At 42.8% G+C, this 15,600-nt stretch overlaps 1 protein-coding gene across 3 annotated transcripts in view; it reads right to left on the bottom strand.

Annotated features, from left to right (window-relative positions):
- Window positions 1-15,600, bottom strand: part of espn (espin) — a 186,688-nt gene that overhangs the window by 117,340 nt on the left and 53,748 nt on the right. For all 3 annotated transcript variants that reach the window (XM_060931530.1, XM_060931531.1, XM_060931533.1), the window contains exon 4: window positions 3,029-3,215. In XM_060931530.1, the coding sequence (XP_060787513.1) occupies window positions 3,029-3,215 (187 nt within the window). The remainder of the gene's footprint in view (window positions 1-3,028; window positions 3,216-15,600) is intronic.

Raw genomic sequence — 15,600 nt, 5'->3', positions numbered from 1 at the left:
AAGTGTCCCGCATGCGCAAATTGACACGTAATAAGCACATCTACGTAATACGTAAACAACAACAACAAAAAAAAGCGCACTCTAAGTTCGCAAGTAAAGCATGGAGATGAGACGAGACCTGGCGATGTGGTTTTTGTGGCGGCGGCGGAACTCGCACAATAATCTGATTAATGTGGGCAGCAGACTAATGAGACCGAAGGTGTCAAATTACTGGAAATTTCCAGAACAATCTTATAATCTTGTAATACAGGATGATTTAAGTTATAAATCAGTTATAGAAACTGTTTTATTTAAATCAGGCTAACAGATCAACATCCAGGTCCCTACCAAATCCACCATTAGCTTGATCAATTCTATAAAAGTCTATTTAAATTCTGAAAACTGTACAAATGTTGTTTTCCACCAAAGAGGCGGGATTAGCCAACGCAGAATAGTGACGTTTGTCTCTTGTTGATGACGTGTAGGTCGCATGAATGCGACCTGTCCGGTCAGACTGCAGTCGCATGCGAAAATAACGGATATGCATCGGAATTAGGACCACATATCCAAGCGGCCTGGGTCGCATGTGAAAAAAAAAAATCGGATCTGTGTCGTTCAGATTGTCAATAACATATCGGATACAGGTCGCATACGGGCAAAAAAATCGGATCTGGGTCGTTTCAGAGTGCAGTCTGAACGTAGTCTAAGGGCGTATTCACACCTACGTTGTTTGGTCCGGACCAAACGAACCAAATTTCCCTTGGTCCGGACCTTTTGGGTTGGTCTGAATACAAACCACCGAACTCTGGTCCGGACCAAACAAGCGGACCGAGACCGAGCTGCAAGGTCGGACTCGGTCCGGACCAAAGGAACCCTGGTGCGGATCTTTTGGAGGTGTGAAAACAGACCGGACCTAATCCAACAGTTTTGCTTTTTTGTACCTCGGGAGCTTCCGTCGTTTGTCGAGCATTATGGGAAATGGAGTCTTGACACTCCACCGCAAAGTGCAAACACTGTTTCGGTTGTCAAGAGAACCTTACAACAGTCGTTCAGTCATTCAGACCAGTGGTAGGCTAGACTACAGAGTACAAAAAATGAGTAGGGGGCAAACGTGGGCCGAGGAAGAAACGCGTACCCTTGTGGATATATGGGCAGATGTCCACATATGGATAAGGCGAATATCCCGACACGTACCTCCTCCGTCTTGCGTGAAGAGCCAGAACTGTCACAACATGATGTGCGCTCATCAGCGCTATCCTCCGTAGCCGCCTTGCCCTTTGAAGTCGTCGTTGATAAATTACTTGTACAACAGCATAGTAATCGCACAATTGTGAAAACAGTAAAAACTGGAAAAAACATATAGCTTTGATGACATTAAAAAGAATAACAGCACGGAAAGCCTCCATGACTACTTTTGAACTTAACGCTTTGTGCGCGTGTCGTCTCTGACCAATAGCTGAACGACCTCAGGGCGCGTGGCTTTGTTGACAGATTTTGGTCCGCTTACTAAAATGTACAGTGTGAAAGCGAACCGCACCAAAATGAAAAAAAATAAAAATAAAAAATTTGGTTCGGACCAAAGCAAGTGAACTATCCTGGTCTGAATACACCCTAAGACTCCGCGGAAACCCTGTGTATAGCGGGTAGAGTTCAATGGGTTTAAACACCTAGGTGTAATTAAAAAAAAACTCAAATGAGAAACATTTCACAAAAGTGTAGCGATTTAAAACGAACTGCAATTTTCCAACTGCTGGATGAAAGGCGACAGTGAATGAAAGTGTAAGGAACTATAAACCGTACTCATGTAAAATGCTTTATATATGGGTCAGTCCATGAAATGGGGTTACCAAAATGTGACATAGAGGGAGTCACTTAAAACAATTTACAACTGAAAACAACTTTTATTTCCATGAAGCATTGACCATATAAGAAAATATAACATAGTTGTTAAGATAACTCCTGCTCTACAATGTACGATAAAATCCATAAATATTTACCCGGTTGCTAATGTAACAAGGACACGAACAAGCTTTTAAAAATAAAGGAAAAATATTGATAAAATCAATTTTTTGCTTTTATTTGCTTACTTTAAACATTAACGCTGAATAAGAATTCATTAGAAATATTAGTTCAACATCATAAACACTGAAAATACGAAATACCAGTATTTCACAAACTTCATAAAATCTCTAAGATTTGAACAATAACAACAGTCATTAACAGGAAACAGTTTCATCCTATATGGGGTAAATGAGATTATTGAATTCATTACTTTACTTAGTCACACTTGTATCTGCACTTCTCTAGAGCACGTGTTGTGGTGTGTGAGATCCCGCGAGAAGTTATCTCGCGTCAGTTCAGCTGACCTAGATTGAGTAAATAGGTCTCGCAGGTTGGGAACGAACCAGGAAGTGAGTGGACGCCAAGTTAGGATGTGAGAAAAAACATCGATAATTTCTTTTATTGCCGTTTGCTTAAATTTCTTTCTACCTACATCGTTTTATAGTATATTCTTCTTTATATTAAAAACGTCAATCATGATTTCAACTCGTTTTATTTTTTATAAGCCTGGTTTCTAACGTAACACGGCAGGACACCACAATGTTACGTTCACAACCTATTTTTAGTGGATGAATTCGAAGCTAAATAGTTTATAGAACCTTCTTAACTTTATTATGTGAGTGTAAAACTAAATTGCAAGTACCATGAAACTAATTTTATTGAAATTCTAAGAAAGTAATGAAGGTTTATTTAAGCTCAAAGTCAGCAAATATTCCATGTCACAAAAAACGTGTCATCCGTGTCCAGTCAGAGGGGAAGAAAATGTTTCACATTTCTTTATTTCAAAAGAAAACATTTTTTTTTTTTTTTTTTTTTTTATTTCTTCAAACAACATTTATGGATAATCTGCTAAATATTTCTTTAAATCATGGAAATTAAAGATGAAATGATTATGTAAACCCGGACCAATGAAAAGTAACATCGTTTCATGGACTGACCCATATGTAAATGTACATAAGGAATAACTGCAAATTCCTCCCCCACTCACCAGCCAAACAATGACAGGGTTATGTCCCATCTGGGCGGCAGCATGCAAAGGCGTCATTCCATCATTGGCTCGAATAGTCGGCTCTGCGCCACAGTCCTTCACCAGGTACTGCACAGCCTCTAGATGGCCTTCCTGACATGCAAGATACAGAGGTGTGGCACCGTTCTTGGTTTGGAAGTTGACGACACTGGGGGGGGGGGGGAAGACAACAGAAATTGCTTTCTTTGTTATGTCAGGAAGAGCTAACTGAATTATACAAGGACAACCTGATAAAAGAAAAAAAAAAGATAGGATGGAATGGCTGGATTATTTCGCAACGGAATTAAACACTGTTTTAGGCTTGAGTATTTCCAGCTGATTATGGAAACAGAAAAAAATTGTTTAAATATTCCAATTAAATCTAATGACTGAAACCGCAGTATATCTATCCACCGTAGAAACCAATCATCATGGTGAAGCTTTAAATCTCAGATTTCTGTAAAATGTAACTGATGGTCATATGACGAATTGTTGACATGCCGCTTTAACATTTAAGCCGTTCTTATTACCCGAACTCTCCGGTCACGTCAGGAGGTCAGAGGGTGAAGAAAGAGCCTGGCGTCTAAATCCCATAAGGATGGTTTTATTTGGACACGGACAGACAAAGTTAGCCGGGAGTTTCCTAAGAAGATTAGTGCTGCTCCATTGGTTTCAATGTTACACAGGGCTAAGCGACAGAAATGGAGTGAGAGAGTGTTAAGAAGGGAGGAGGAGACGAGCAGGACGAGAACTGGATTCTCCTTGAAACCAAGGTCCTTTTTCACAAAAGAAAACAGCAAACAAAAACGCGCTCATCAGTTATCAATTAGTTTATTTATTCCTTTTAGCAGTAGAGACTGAATTACAAGGAATGCCAGCAAGACGAACAATCCCACGAATCAATCAATAAACAATTATTAAATATTATTAAATACTATAAATGGGGAAATTCAAGTCAGGTGATATTAAATATTACTGGCTGGTGTTGAGTGATGCACCAGATATATTCCATTCAGCTAGCATGATCGTGAACGAGTCGAAGACTCGTTCAAGATCATGCTAGCTGAATGGAATATATCTGATAAACCATAAAAAAAAACCCAGCCAATATTATTATTATTCTTCATACACATTCCTTTCGGGTGTTCAACGTGTCTTTCAAATTTCTCTCAAAATCTCCCGTATTTAACGAAGCAAACCTGGCGGCCATGCTTGTTTACAAACGGTCACAGTCACTCGCCAGCACAGAAGGTTTACGTCTCTGACATGTCGCGTCATGTTGCCTTGACTACCATGCAAGATCGTAAACCATATTCGACGCTCGTTCTCCATTGGGTAGCGTGACATAGTACACGTACTAGAATAAGCGATATGCTAACGATATTGCATGCTATCGAGCCAAATGAATGACACGAAACCCGCTAGACGGGACGTGTTTTTATTCCATCGAAAAAGTGTCCTGTATATAATTAATAATCTACATTATATCTTCGTATCAACTTATGACCTTTCCAGTAAGCACTTTTGGTGGTGGATGGCAATAAAATCATTAACGCGCTCAGTCCTAGCCACCACTTCAACTACCCTAAAGTGCCCTGACCCAAGATTAGAAGGTTGACGGAATTCATAAGGCACTTTATGAGAGGGACCCTACTGCACTTCTTCAGAAACTTAATACATAATTCTTCACGTCGATCATTGAAAGTAGATAATAATTGAGGTTTTTCACCCACGTGACCAAGTCATGTGACGCTGCCATTTTGGACGTCACGGCTCGAATCAGTTTGAATGCGAGGAAGGCGACAAACGAAAAACATAAAAGAAAAAGGAGCGAGATGCAGAAAACACCTTCACTATCCAGCGACGTAGGGCATTTACAGGGCGAGCAGAGGGAGAGGTATTTGCAAAAATTGAGGTTAGCAGGCTTAGAGAATGACGTTTACCTGCTTCCACCAGGATTGTTCACTGACGTACGGAAGTACACCAAGCCCTCGTCTTTACCTGACTTCGGCCCACATGATCTCTATACCTATGTCGTTAAAAACCCATCGCCATACACAGGTATTGATCTGAAAGCGTATAAGAGTTTGGATGCCTACAAATATTTTGTGTCAGGCTGGGTAACATGCCTACATCAGTGGGTCGTCCCTGGAACCGGTGGTCGCCATCTTATTACAGCTAAGGTCTGTTCACATTTTCATTTACTTTCAGTCCTCAGGATAAACAAAATGTTATTAAATGTCATTGAAATAACTTCTTAGTCTGTTGAGACATGGCTTGTTATAAATTTGCTGTTACCAGGCAATGACCAAGAACTGTATTATTAGGGTCGGTGTCTGTGTTGTAGCAGTGTACTAGCAGCTAGCTGTTAGCACTAGCTAATGTCAACAACATAGTAGCTAGTATGTTACTGTAGCAATGTTTACGTTCAGTCATTTGGATGACTGTTAAAACCTTTCAGTCTCAAGTTTTTCCTTTACTGTATTTATTAGTTTACTGTAATTATGATCCGGCAGCTATTTACACCGGATCCAGTGTAAATAGCTGCCGGAGTGCGTTCTGGCTTGCTCCCCCTCAAATTAAGCAGCGTGCTCCGGCTTGCTCCCAGAGCACTCCGGGAGCAAGCCGGAGCGCGCTGCTTAATTTGTGGGGGAGCAAGCCGGAGCGCGCTCCGGAACCTCGGCCGGAGCACTCCGGGAGCAAGCCGGAGCGCGCTCCGGAACCTCGGCCGGAGCACTCCGGGAGCAAGCCGGAGCATGCTGCTTAATTTGTGGGGGAGCAAGCCGGAGCGCGCTCCGGAACCTCGGCCGGAGCACTCCGGGAGCAAGCCGGAGCGCGCTGCTTAATTTGAGGGGGAGCAAGCCGGAGCACGCTGCTTAATTTGAGGGGAAGCAAGCCGGAGCGCGCTCCGGAACCTCGGCCGGAGCACTCCGGGAGCAAGCCGGAGCGCGCTGTTTAATTTGAGGGGGAGCAAGCCGGAGCGTGCTCCGGCAGCTATTTACACTGGATCCGGTGTAAATAGCTGCCGGATCATAATTACAGTAAACTAGTAAATACAGTAAAGGAAAAACTTGAGACTGAAAGGTTTTAACAGTCATCCAAATGACTGAACGTAAACATTGCTACAGTAACATACTAGCTACTATGTTGTTGACATTAGCTAGCTTGACCTTCAAAATGGCGGACACCGGGGCGTCACGTGACCCTGTGACGTCAGGTGAAATACCTCAATAGTGCTCTGAGAGCACAATATCCCCCCCCCCGCTGGAAACTATATCTAAGGCCATAACTCTCGTAAAATGCGACTGAATTGAACGAAATTGCAATATGCGCATCACCAATATACAACACCGGCGAGTGGCCTCGTGGTTAACGTGTCCACCTGTCAATCGGGAGATCGCAAGTTCTATTCACGGTCAGGTCATACCAAAGACCATCATAAAAATGGTGCCTACTGCTATCTGGCAAGGCACGCTGCAATACAGATGTGAGTGGGGAGTCAAACTCTCGCCAGAGGACTAGCCCCCCACTGTAACCCTAGCTATAGGCGAGAGGCTGAGGGCTACGAAACGAAGATCGGCGCCGCCAAACGCGCCATGCGTGGTGTGGGAAGGACTTTGAATATATAACAAAGAATCCTGTCAAGTTTCGTGAAATTCCTCCAAAAACTCTGAGAGGAGTTGAGTTCAGAATGTGAGTACCCTTCCTGGGACGGACAGATATCACCACGACATAATCCCTTTTCGGGCCTTTCGGCCAGCGGGGGATTAAAAACTCACTCATCCTCTCTCTCTCTCTCTCTCTCTCTCTCCCACATGCTGGAGGAAATATTCCTTTCTGTAATTAAATATGCAAGGTCAATTCTTGTTGGAACCATTTCAATTCCCACAAACTTGTCAAGCTTATGCAGGTCCATAAACAAGCCAAAATAAGGCCCTATGTATCAGACCGGGTCTAAATGAATACAAGAGATGCTGAATATTTCAAACTAGAAGAAGAGGGCTTATTCAGGGGCTCTGTCATTAGGCAGTGGTCAGACGGGTGAAAGATTAATGAGCGTAACTTTGCAGGCTCGGTCACCTGTGTACTAGGTCAAGAGACGAAGCAGAATAAGCTCAGAATTACTCTACACACACACACACACACACACACACACACACTCACTCTACAGGCACAAGAGAAACCTTAGAAACGTATTCAAAACATATTCAATATCCAGCCGTCATGACATCTCCTGATTTCCATGTCTAACATCGTCATTCGTCTCAGGATGTGTGTGAATAATTTAGGCTAATTAAGTAAAAAAAAAAAAAAAAATTCTTTTCCTCCAACACATGCAGGTAAAAGAGGATGAATAGCTGAAAAGACAGCCAAAACAGTCTCACGTGACCTTTTGTTCAAAAGACAAACGCTCCCGGCTCAACTCGTCGTACTTCACTGGGCTGCGACAGCCTGCGACTAGTTGGAGACACAACTGCGATAAAATATGCGAATTAGCGACAATTTTCACTTGGAATCACACAGAATTGATATTCGCATACATTTTATCGCAATTGTTGAGTCTCCAACTAGTCGCAGGCTGTCGCAGCCCAGTGAGATACACTAGGACTACGTTCAGACTGCACCCTGAAACAACCCATATCCGATTTTTTTGCCCATATGCGACCTGTATCCGATTTGTTATTGACGATCTGAACGACACGGATCCGATTTTTTCACATGTGACCCAGGCCACTTGGATATGTGGTCCTAAATCCGATGCATATCCGTTATTTTCACATGCGACTGCAGTCTGACCGGACAGGTCACATTCATGCGACCTACACGTCATCAACAAGAGACAAATGTCACTATTCTGCGTTGGCTAATCCCGCCTCTTTGGTGGAAAACAACAACATTTGTACAGTTTTCAGAATTTAAATAGACTTTTATAGAATTGATCAAGCTAATGGTGGATTTGGTAGGGACCTGGATGTTGATCTGTTAGTCTGATTAAATAAAACAGTTTCTATAACTGATTTATAACTTAAACCATCCTGTATTGCAAGATTATAAGATTGTTCTGGAAATTTCCAGTAATTTGACACCTTCGGTCTCATTAGTCTGCTGCCCACATTAATCAGATTATTGCGCGAGTTCCGCCGCCGCCACAAAAACCACATCGCCAGGTCTCGCCTCATCTCCATAGCAAACTGCACTGGTGTTTATGCACCTTGAGCCAGCGCTGAGAGAAGTTGCAGAATTCAGCTGGCTATAAACAATCTAAATAAATATTTATAAAAATGTAGAAAAAGTTTATTAATATGACAAAATAAATATGTGCAAATTATTAAGCCTGAATTAAGAGTTTGGTAATACAGCGGCCGTATCCCAAATGACTGCCTACTGAAGCTCGAGTGCACTATATAGAGTTTAAAAATCCATTACTTCCTAGTAACATGTAGTGCACTTATATAGAAATTAGAGAGACATTTAGGAGTCAACCCTCGTTACCAGGCTACACGTTTTCATTTCAGTTCAGAAACAAAAACACACACGAGACCTCACACTTTAACACTAACCAGATAATTAAACAAACAAACAAAAAAAAGAAATCATTAAACATGAAGAGTGCGCTTTTTTTGGTTTACGCATTACGTAGATGTGCTTATTACGTGTCAATTTGAACATGCGGGACACTTTTGGGTCGTTTTCCGTTCCTACTGGAGATCGCATACAAGTCTCATATAATTGGTAATGTGAACGGCCTAACAAAAAAATCGGATTTCACAACAAATCGGATATGGGTCGTTTCAGGTTGCAGTCTGAACGTAGTGTAGCACTTCCTGTCTCACGGAAACGGACTCGAGAAGGGTTCGTGACGGCTTTGCGACACCAGCGACGCATTCGCGGCTATTTTGAGAGAAATTTTGTCGCACGAATTTTTTGAACGTGTTCAAAATTTCAGCGACGAAGGAGCGACACTTTGCGACCCATGCGAGGAAATTGAGAAGCCCCGCGAAATGTTTCAAGACACTTTTGAAACTCTCCCGCGAATGACGTTCGCGATTTGTCGCAAGCTGTCGCAGCCCAGTGAGATACTGGCTTATGCTAAGCTGTTTTAACATTTAATCTAACCCTAAGACACAGAGGCATGACTACTGATTTTAGTTTAAGCCTTTCTGTTCATAAATGTTCTAAACTAAAGCAAACCTGGCAAAAGAAATCATTTCACTCAAGACTTTTAAGCAGTGCCACTCCTAAAGTGTTACCAAAGCTAGCAATAAATAAAATTTAGCAAGAACTAGCTAGCAGTGGGTCAGGTTAACTTGCTACTTCTGGCTTTCCTTCATTGTTAGAAATAATTAGCAAGGTTAGCCTTCATTTTAGAATGTTTAAGCACAAAAAAAAAGGTCAAGATCAATCTAAACCACTTAAACATTTCTTAAAATTTATTTTTAGCTCTTCTTATTTGACTACATGACACCTCTTGATTATAACGTGCTTTTAAACATATTTAAATTCTGTGCCTTGTGTGCTATGTTTGGGCGGCACGGTGGTGTAGTGGTTAGCACGGACGCCTCACAGCAAGAAGGTTCTGGGTTCGAGGCCGGCGAGGGCCTTTCTGGGTGGAGTTTGCACGTTCTCCCCGTGTCTGCGTGGGTTTCCCCTACAGTCCAAAGACATGCAGTTAGGTTAATATGGGACGGCCTTGGGCTGAGGTGCCCTTGAGCGAGGCCCCTAACTCCCAACTGCTCCCCGGGCGCTGTTAGCATGGCTGCCCACTGCTCTGGGTACGTGTGTGTGCTCACTGCTTCAGATGGGTTAAATGCAGAGAGGAATTTCACAAGTGTGTGATGAATATAGTTGTGCTTTCTTTCTTTTCTTTCTTTGTGTCCTTGAGCAAGACCTTTAACCCTTAACTGCTAGCTAGATGCTAACTCAATTAAAAGCTTCTTTTAAATAAAAATGGCAAAGAGGAAGACCCTACCGAGATGTCTCATGAGTAAAGTGCGACTTAGTGTTGTCGCCTCCGTTTGTTTGTCTGTTCCCAACGTAACTCAAAAAGCAGTGAACAGATTTTGATGAAATTTTGAGGAAAGGTGGGCCATGGGCTAGAGGTCTGCGTGGGACAGAATTTTCAGTCCCGCTCCCGCCCACTCCCGCCCGCTCCCGCAAAGAATTATGATTTTCAGTCCCGCTCCCGCCCGCTCCTGCATTGTGCAGTCCCGCTCCTGCCCACTCCCGCAAAGAATTATGATTTTCAGTCCCGCTCCCGCATTGTGCAGTCCCGCTCCCGCAAAGAATTATGATTTTCAGTCCCGCTCCCGCATTGTGCAGTCCCGCTCCCGCAAAGAATTAAGATCTTCAGTCCCGCTCCCGCCCGCTCCTGCATTGTGCAGTCCCGCTCCCGCAAAGAATTATGATTTTCAGTCCCGCTCCCGCATTGTGCAGTCCCGCTCCCGCCCGCTCCCGCAAAGAATTATGATTTTCAGTCCCGCTCCCGCATTGTGCAGTCCCGCCCGCTCCCGCAAAGAATTAAGATTTTCAGTCCCACTCCCGCCCGCTCCTGCATTGTGCAGTCCCGCTCCCGCAAAGAATTATGATTTTCAGTCCCGCTCCCGCATTGTGCAGTCCCGCTCCCGCCCGCTCCCGCAAAGAATTATGATTTTCAGTCCCGCTCCCGCCCGCGCCTGCCATATTTTGTCCCGCTCCCGCCCGTAAATCCCGCATGATGCAGACGTTCGCGTTATTTCTCACAAAAGTTCTTGTCATTGGCTTGGGGAATTAAACATGCTGAGCTTAGCTGAGCTCTCCACTGACCGATCCTTCATTTATTGTAAATTAATTGTTTGGACTCTGACATTCTGCTAACACATTCCAAGTGAGCACTGCATGCGCTCATGATTGACAGCTCTCGCTTTGCGCACTCGCACTCCCACTTCCGAGTCTGTGGCGTTTAGCCTGGGAAATCCCATGCTGCTTTGCACAATCGTTCCGATCTGAAAAGACAGCATGGAAACTACGGTCTAAAGGCTCACCCGAGTTAGGGAGCCAATCAGAGAGTGGGGAGGGGTGGAAAGACGGTGATGCGTACTACTCGACAAACGGAAGCTTGTAGTTTATTTGGGACTGTTTACGGATCACATTTAACATGGCGGCGAGCGATACGAACCAAACTTTCGATCAAGCTTTAGACACTGTTCTGAATAGTTTAGAGCGAAAGTTTGTTTTAAAAAAAAGAACAGCGTTTGGCGTTACAGTCTTTCTTCGCCTCTTCGTCGCTCTAACTACGTCACCGGGTACAACTGCCATGATTGGCCATGGGCTACGTATACGCCAAATGATAGACATTCGCAACGTCCAATAAACGGCCGTTGACAATCATAAACCACACCTCCCCTACGAGAAATTCAATAGGCGGATTCCAGACCATATTTCACTTGTGATATGGTCTGGTGTTAACCAGACTATGTGGCGTTATGATTCCAACCGCGATTTCATTCTCCTCTCATATGAAGTGCTGCGCAACCACAACCAGCTCCTCAGATTATACACTGTCTATTTCTCGCTTTAAATTGAACAATCTGTGCGATACACAGTCCTTTTTAATACTAGTTAATACTTTTTAATATATATTTTTTTTAATACTTTGGACTAATACTCTTGACTTTTTAACGGTAAATGTACCTCTTTTTAAAGCAGCACTTACTTCTGAAGCACTGTGAGCTTCACTAGAGGAGCTCTGCTCTTCTGCCATGATCGGAGATCTCAAACACGGAAGAGCGGAAAGGAATCGGAAACGTACGCGAGATTAGACCACATCCGCAAATTTAGGCATCTTAAAATGTTTTTATTAACGCCAAATAAAATATCCAGCACAAATTATACGATAGACATAAATTAATAATTTATAAATTTTATTTTAAACACGTTTTTAGTCAGCGGGACTGCAGCTTATCACCTCTCCCGCCCGCGCCCGCATTGTGCACTCCCCCTCCCGCGTCCTCAATGAGCTTTCAAAATTTGTCCCGCGCCGCACTGCTTTGCGTCGGGTCCCGCGGGACTCCCGCGGGAGTGCAGGGCTCTACCATGGGCCAAGGAACAATTGATTAGATTTTGATGTGAATCCAGATATGTACAATCTATAAACATAGTAAACATCTCAATATTCTAAGACGTGGCTTGGTGGAGGCACACACTGTACTGAGTGCCCTTCTAGTTTGGCATTTTCATTTTTGAATATGTACACTTCACCATGGTCGCTCTCTTTGTACTGAAACTAGGGCTGTGCTCACAGCTCGCGATACTCGATCATGCACGATTTTCGGGGGTACGATATCGTTTACTCACTTGAAAATCGAAAATCCCATATAGGACACATTTCATGCATATCTCCCGGTTCTGTCATCAATTTTCACTTGATTTAAAGCATGTTTCATGCCAGAAATCGATGGAAATTCACGCTTGCAACCTGTTCCAACCAAAAACGTTTTTATTTACAATTGGCGCTTCCAGTTATTCAAGGCATGCGCGCTAGAAATGAGCCTTTTTTTCATCCAAACTACTTTTTGAAACCCTCATTCTGATTGGCTGGTGTATTATAAGCCAGCCAATCAGAATCAGTGTCTTAAGGCAGCAGCATGCCGTAATGGCTGTTTGTTGTCTAATTAGTATCCAATATCTGTTATTTGTGCCTTTATTGTCCGACTTTTGTTATTGAAACACAAATGACGAAGTAGATAACATCTTTAGACATTTGGTGACCCAAATCTGAAGTTTGCTTGGATAATATCAACTGGAAGTGGCTCAATCGGTATGTTGTTATCAGTAGATTGTTAAGTTTCAATGCGCTCTGCTACAGACGCTGCAAGCCGCTAATTACGTCCCCCATGTCTCCATGGCCTCATCTCGAGACTCATTGATTGAATAATTTTGGCGCCAAACGTATTCGCGTCCTCTGCTTACAATACATTAAAGACATCGTTTAACTCTATATATATATATATATATATATATATATATATATATATATATATATATATATATATATATATGGTACGATATCGTGAGCAACTGATGACAAACAAGCACAGCCCTAACTGAAACACTTGTTAAGGCCAGCTAAAGCCTTTAATCTGCACTAAGTGCCCACTGCCATGCAGAGTTTTACGTTTCTGGCAAGTTTTATGTCCGTGTGTGTATACACACACACACCATTAGCGTTATCAGCAGACAGCTACAAAATATAGCCCACAGCCTGTGACAACAGGATACGAGCGGACAAAAGCTCAATCTGATCCGCGCTCGTAAATTGCTGCCACACCGTCCTGGTGCTTTATCTACATCTGTCTCCAATCCCTTTCTTTCTTTCATTAGAGGACTCGGATATCCCAACGAAGGACACATTCTACACCATTAAACATCTGGTGTAAATACCAGTCGATAACAGCCAGCATGTCTGCTGTACAGAACAGATAGCAAAGAACCAAGTTTGGACAATTTAGGCTTTTTGACAAATCACAGTTCAATAATGAAATACTATTCATTTGTGATACGGCGCTACTGAGACGTTTAGCCTTCTGCTTATCTGGTGTTTGCTACAGAAGAAAGAAAGTGTTTCAGTTTTGTATGGGGGGTAAAAGTCATTACACCTCCAATGTAAGTTTCTCTTATATGATACATTAATAATTGCTTCATCGTTGTGGTACAGCACTAAAACTGGGGTGGTCGTTCAAGTCAATTCACGTCCATTTTACAACCCCGATTCCAAAAAAGTTGGGAGAAAGTACAAGTTGTAAAGAAAAACGGAATGCAAATGACGTGGAAGTTTCAAAATTCCATATTTTATTCAGAATGGAACATAGATGACATATCAAATGTTTAAACTGAGAAAATGTATCATTTAAAGAGAAAAATAAGGTGATTTTAAATTTCATGACAACAACACATCTCAAAAAAGTTGGGACAAGGCCATGTTTACCACTGTGAGACATCCCCTTTTCTCTTTACAACAGTCTGTAAACGTCTGGGGACTGAGGAGACAAGTTGCTCAAGTTTAGGGAGAGGAATGTTAACCCATTCTTGTCTAATGTAGGATTCTAGTTGCTCAACTGTCTTAGGTCTTTTTTGACGTATCTTCCGTTTTATGATGCGCCAAATGTTTTCTATGGGTGAAAGATCTGGACTGCAGGCTGGCCAGTTCAGTACCCGGACCCTTCTTCTACGCAGCCATGATGCTGTAATTGATGCAGTATGTGGTTTGGCATTGTCATGTTGGAAAATGCAAGGTCTTCCCTGAAAGAGACGTCGTCTGGATGGGAGCATATGTTGCTCTAGAACCTGGATATACCTTTCAGCATTGATGGTGTCTTTCCAGATGTGTAAGCTGCCCATGCCACACGCACTAATGCAACCCCATACCATCAGAGATGCAGGCTTCTGAACTGAGCGCTGATAACAACTTGGGTCGTCCTTCTCCTCTTTAGTCCGAATGACACGGCGTCCCTGATTTCCATAAAGAACTTCAAATTTTGATTCATCTGACCACAGAGCAGTTTTCCACTTTGCCACAGTCCATTTTAAATGAGCCTTGGCCCAGAGAAGACGTCTGCGCTTCTGGATCATGTTTAGATACGGCTTCTTCTTTGAACTATAGAGTTTTCGCTGGCAACGGTGGATGGCACGGTGAATTGTGTTCACAGATAATGTTCTCTGGAAATATTCCTGAGCCCATTTTGTGATTTCCAATACAGAAGCATGCCTGTATGTGATGCAGTGCCGTCTAAGGGCCCGAAGATCACGGGCACCCAGTATGGTTTTCCGGCCTTGACCCTTACGCACAGAGATTCTTCCAGATTCTCTGAATCTTTTAATGATATTATGCACTGTAGATGATGATATGTTCAAACTCTTTGCAATTTTACACTGTCGAACTCCTTTCTGATATTGCTCCACTATTTGTCGGCGCAGAATTAGGGGGATTGGTGATCCTCTTCCCATCTTTACTTCTGAGAGCCGCTGCCACTCCAAGATGCTCTTTTTATACCCAGTCATGTTAATGACCTATTGCCAATTGATCTAATGAGTTGCAATTTGGTCCTCCAGCTGTTCCTTTTTTGTACCTTTAACTTTTCCAGCCTCTTATTGTCCCTGTCCCAACTTTTTTGAGATGTGCTGCTGTCATGAAATTTCAAATGAGCCAATATTTGGCATGAAATTTCAAAATGTCTCACTTTCGACATTTGATATGTTGTCTATGTTCTATTGTGAATACAATATCAGTTTTTGAGATTTGTAAATTATTGCACTCCGTTTTTATTTACAATTTGTACTTTGTCCCAACTTTTTTGGAATCGGGGTTGTATTTGCATAGAACTTAACAATGGATATTGTGACAAAGCATCCATCCATCCATCCATTATCTGTAGCTGCTTTATCCTGTTCTACAGGGTCGCAGGCAAGCTGGAGCCTATCCCAGCTGACTACGGGTGAAAGGCGGGGTACACCCTGGACAAGTCGCCAGGTTATCGCAGGGCTGACACACAGACAACCATTCACAATCAATTTAGAGC

This window comes from Neoarius graeffei, chromosome 10 (genome assembly GCF_027579695.1).
Source record: "Neoarius graeffei isolate fNeoGra1 chromosome 10, fNeoGra1.pri, whole genome shotgun sequence".
Taxonomy (NCBI): domain Eukaryota; kingdom Metazoa; phylum Chordata; class Actinopteri; order Siluriformes; family Ariidae; genus Neoarius; species Neoarius graeffei.
The sequence above is the reverse complement of the archived record's forward strand: the minus strand, read 5'-3'. Positions and strand labels throughout refer to the sequence as shown.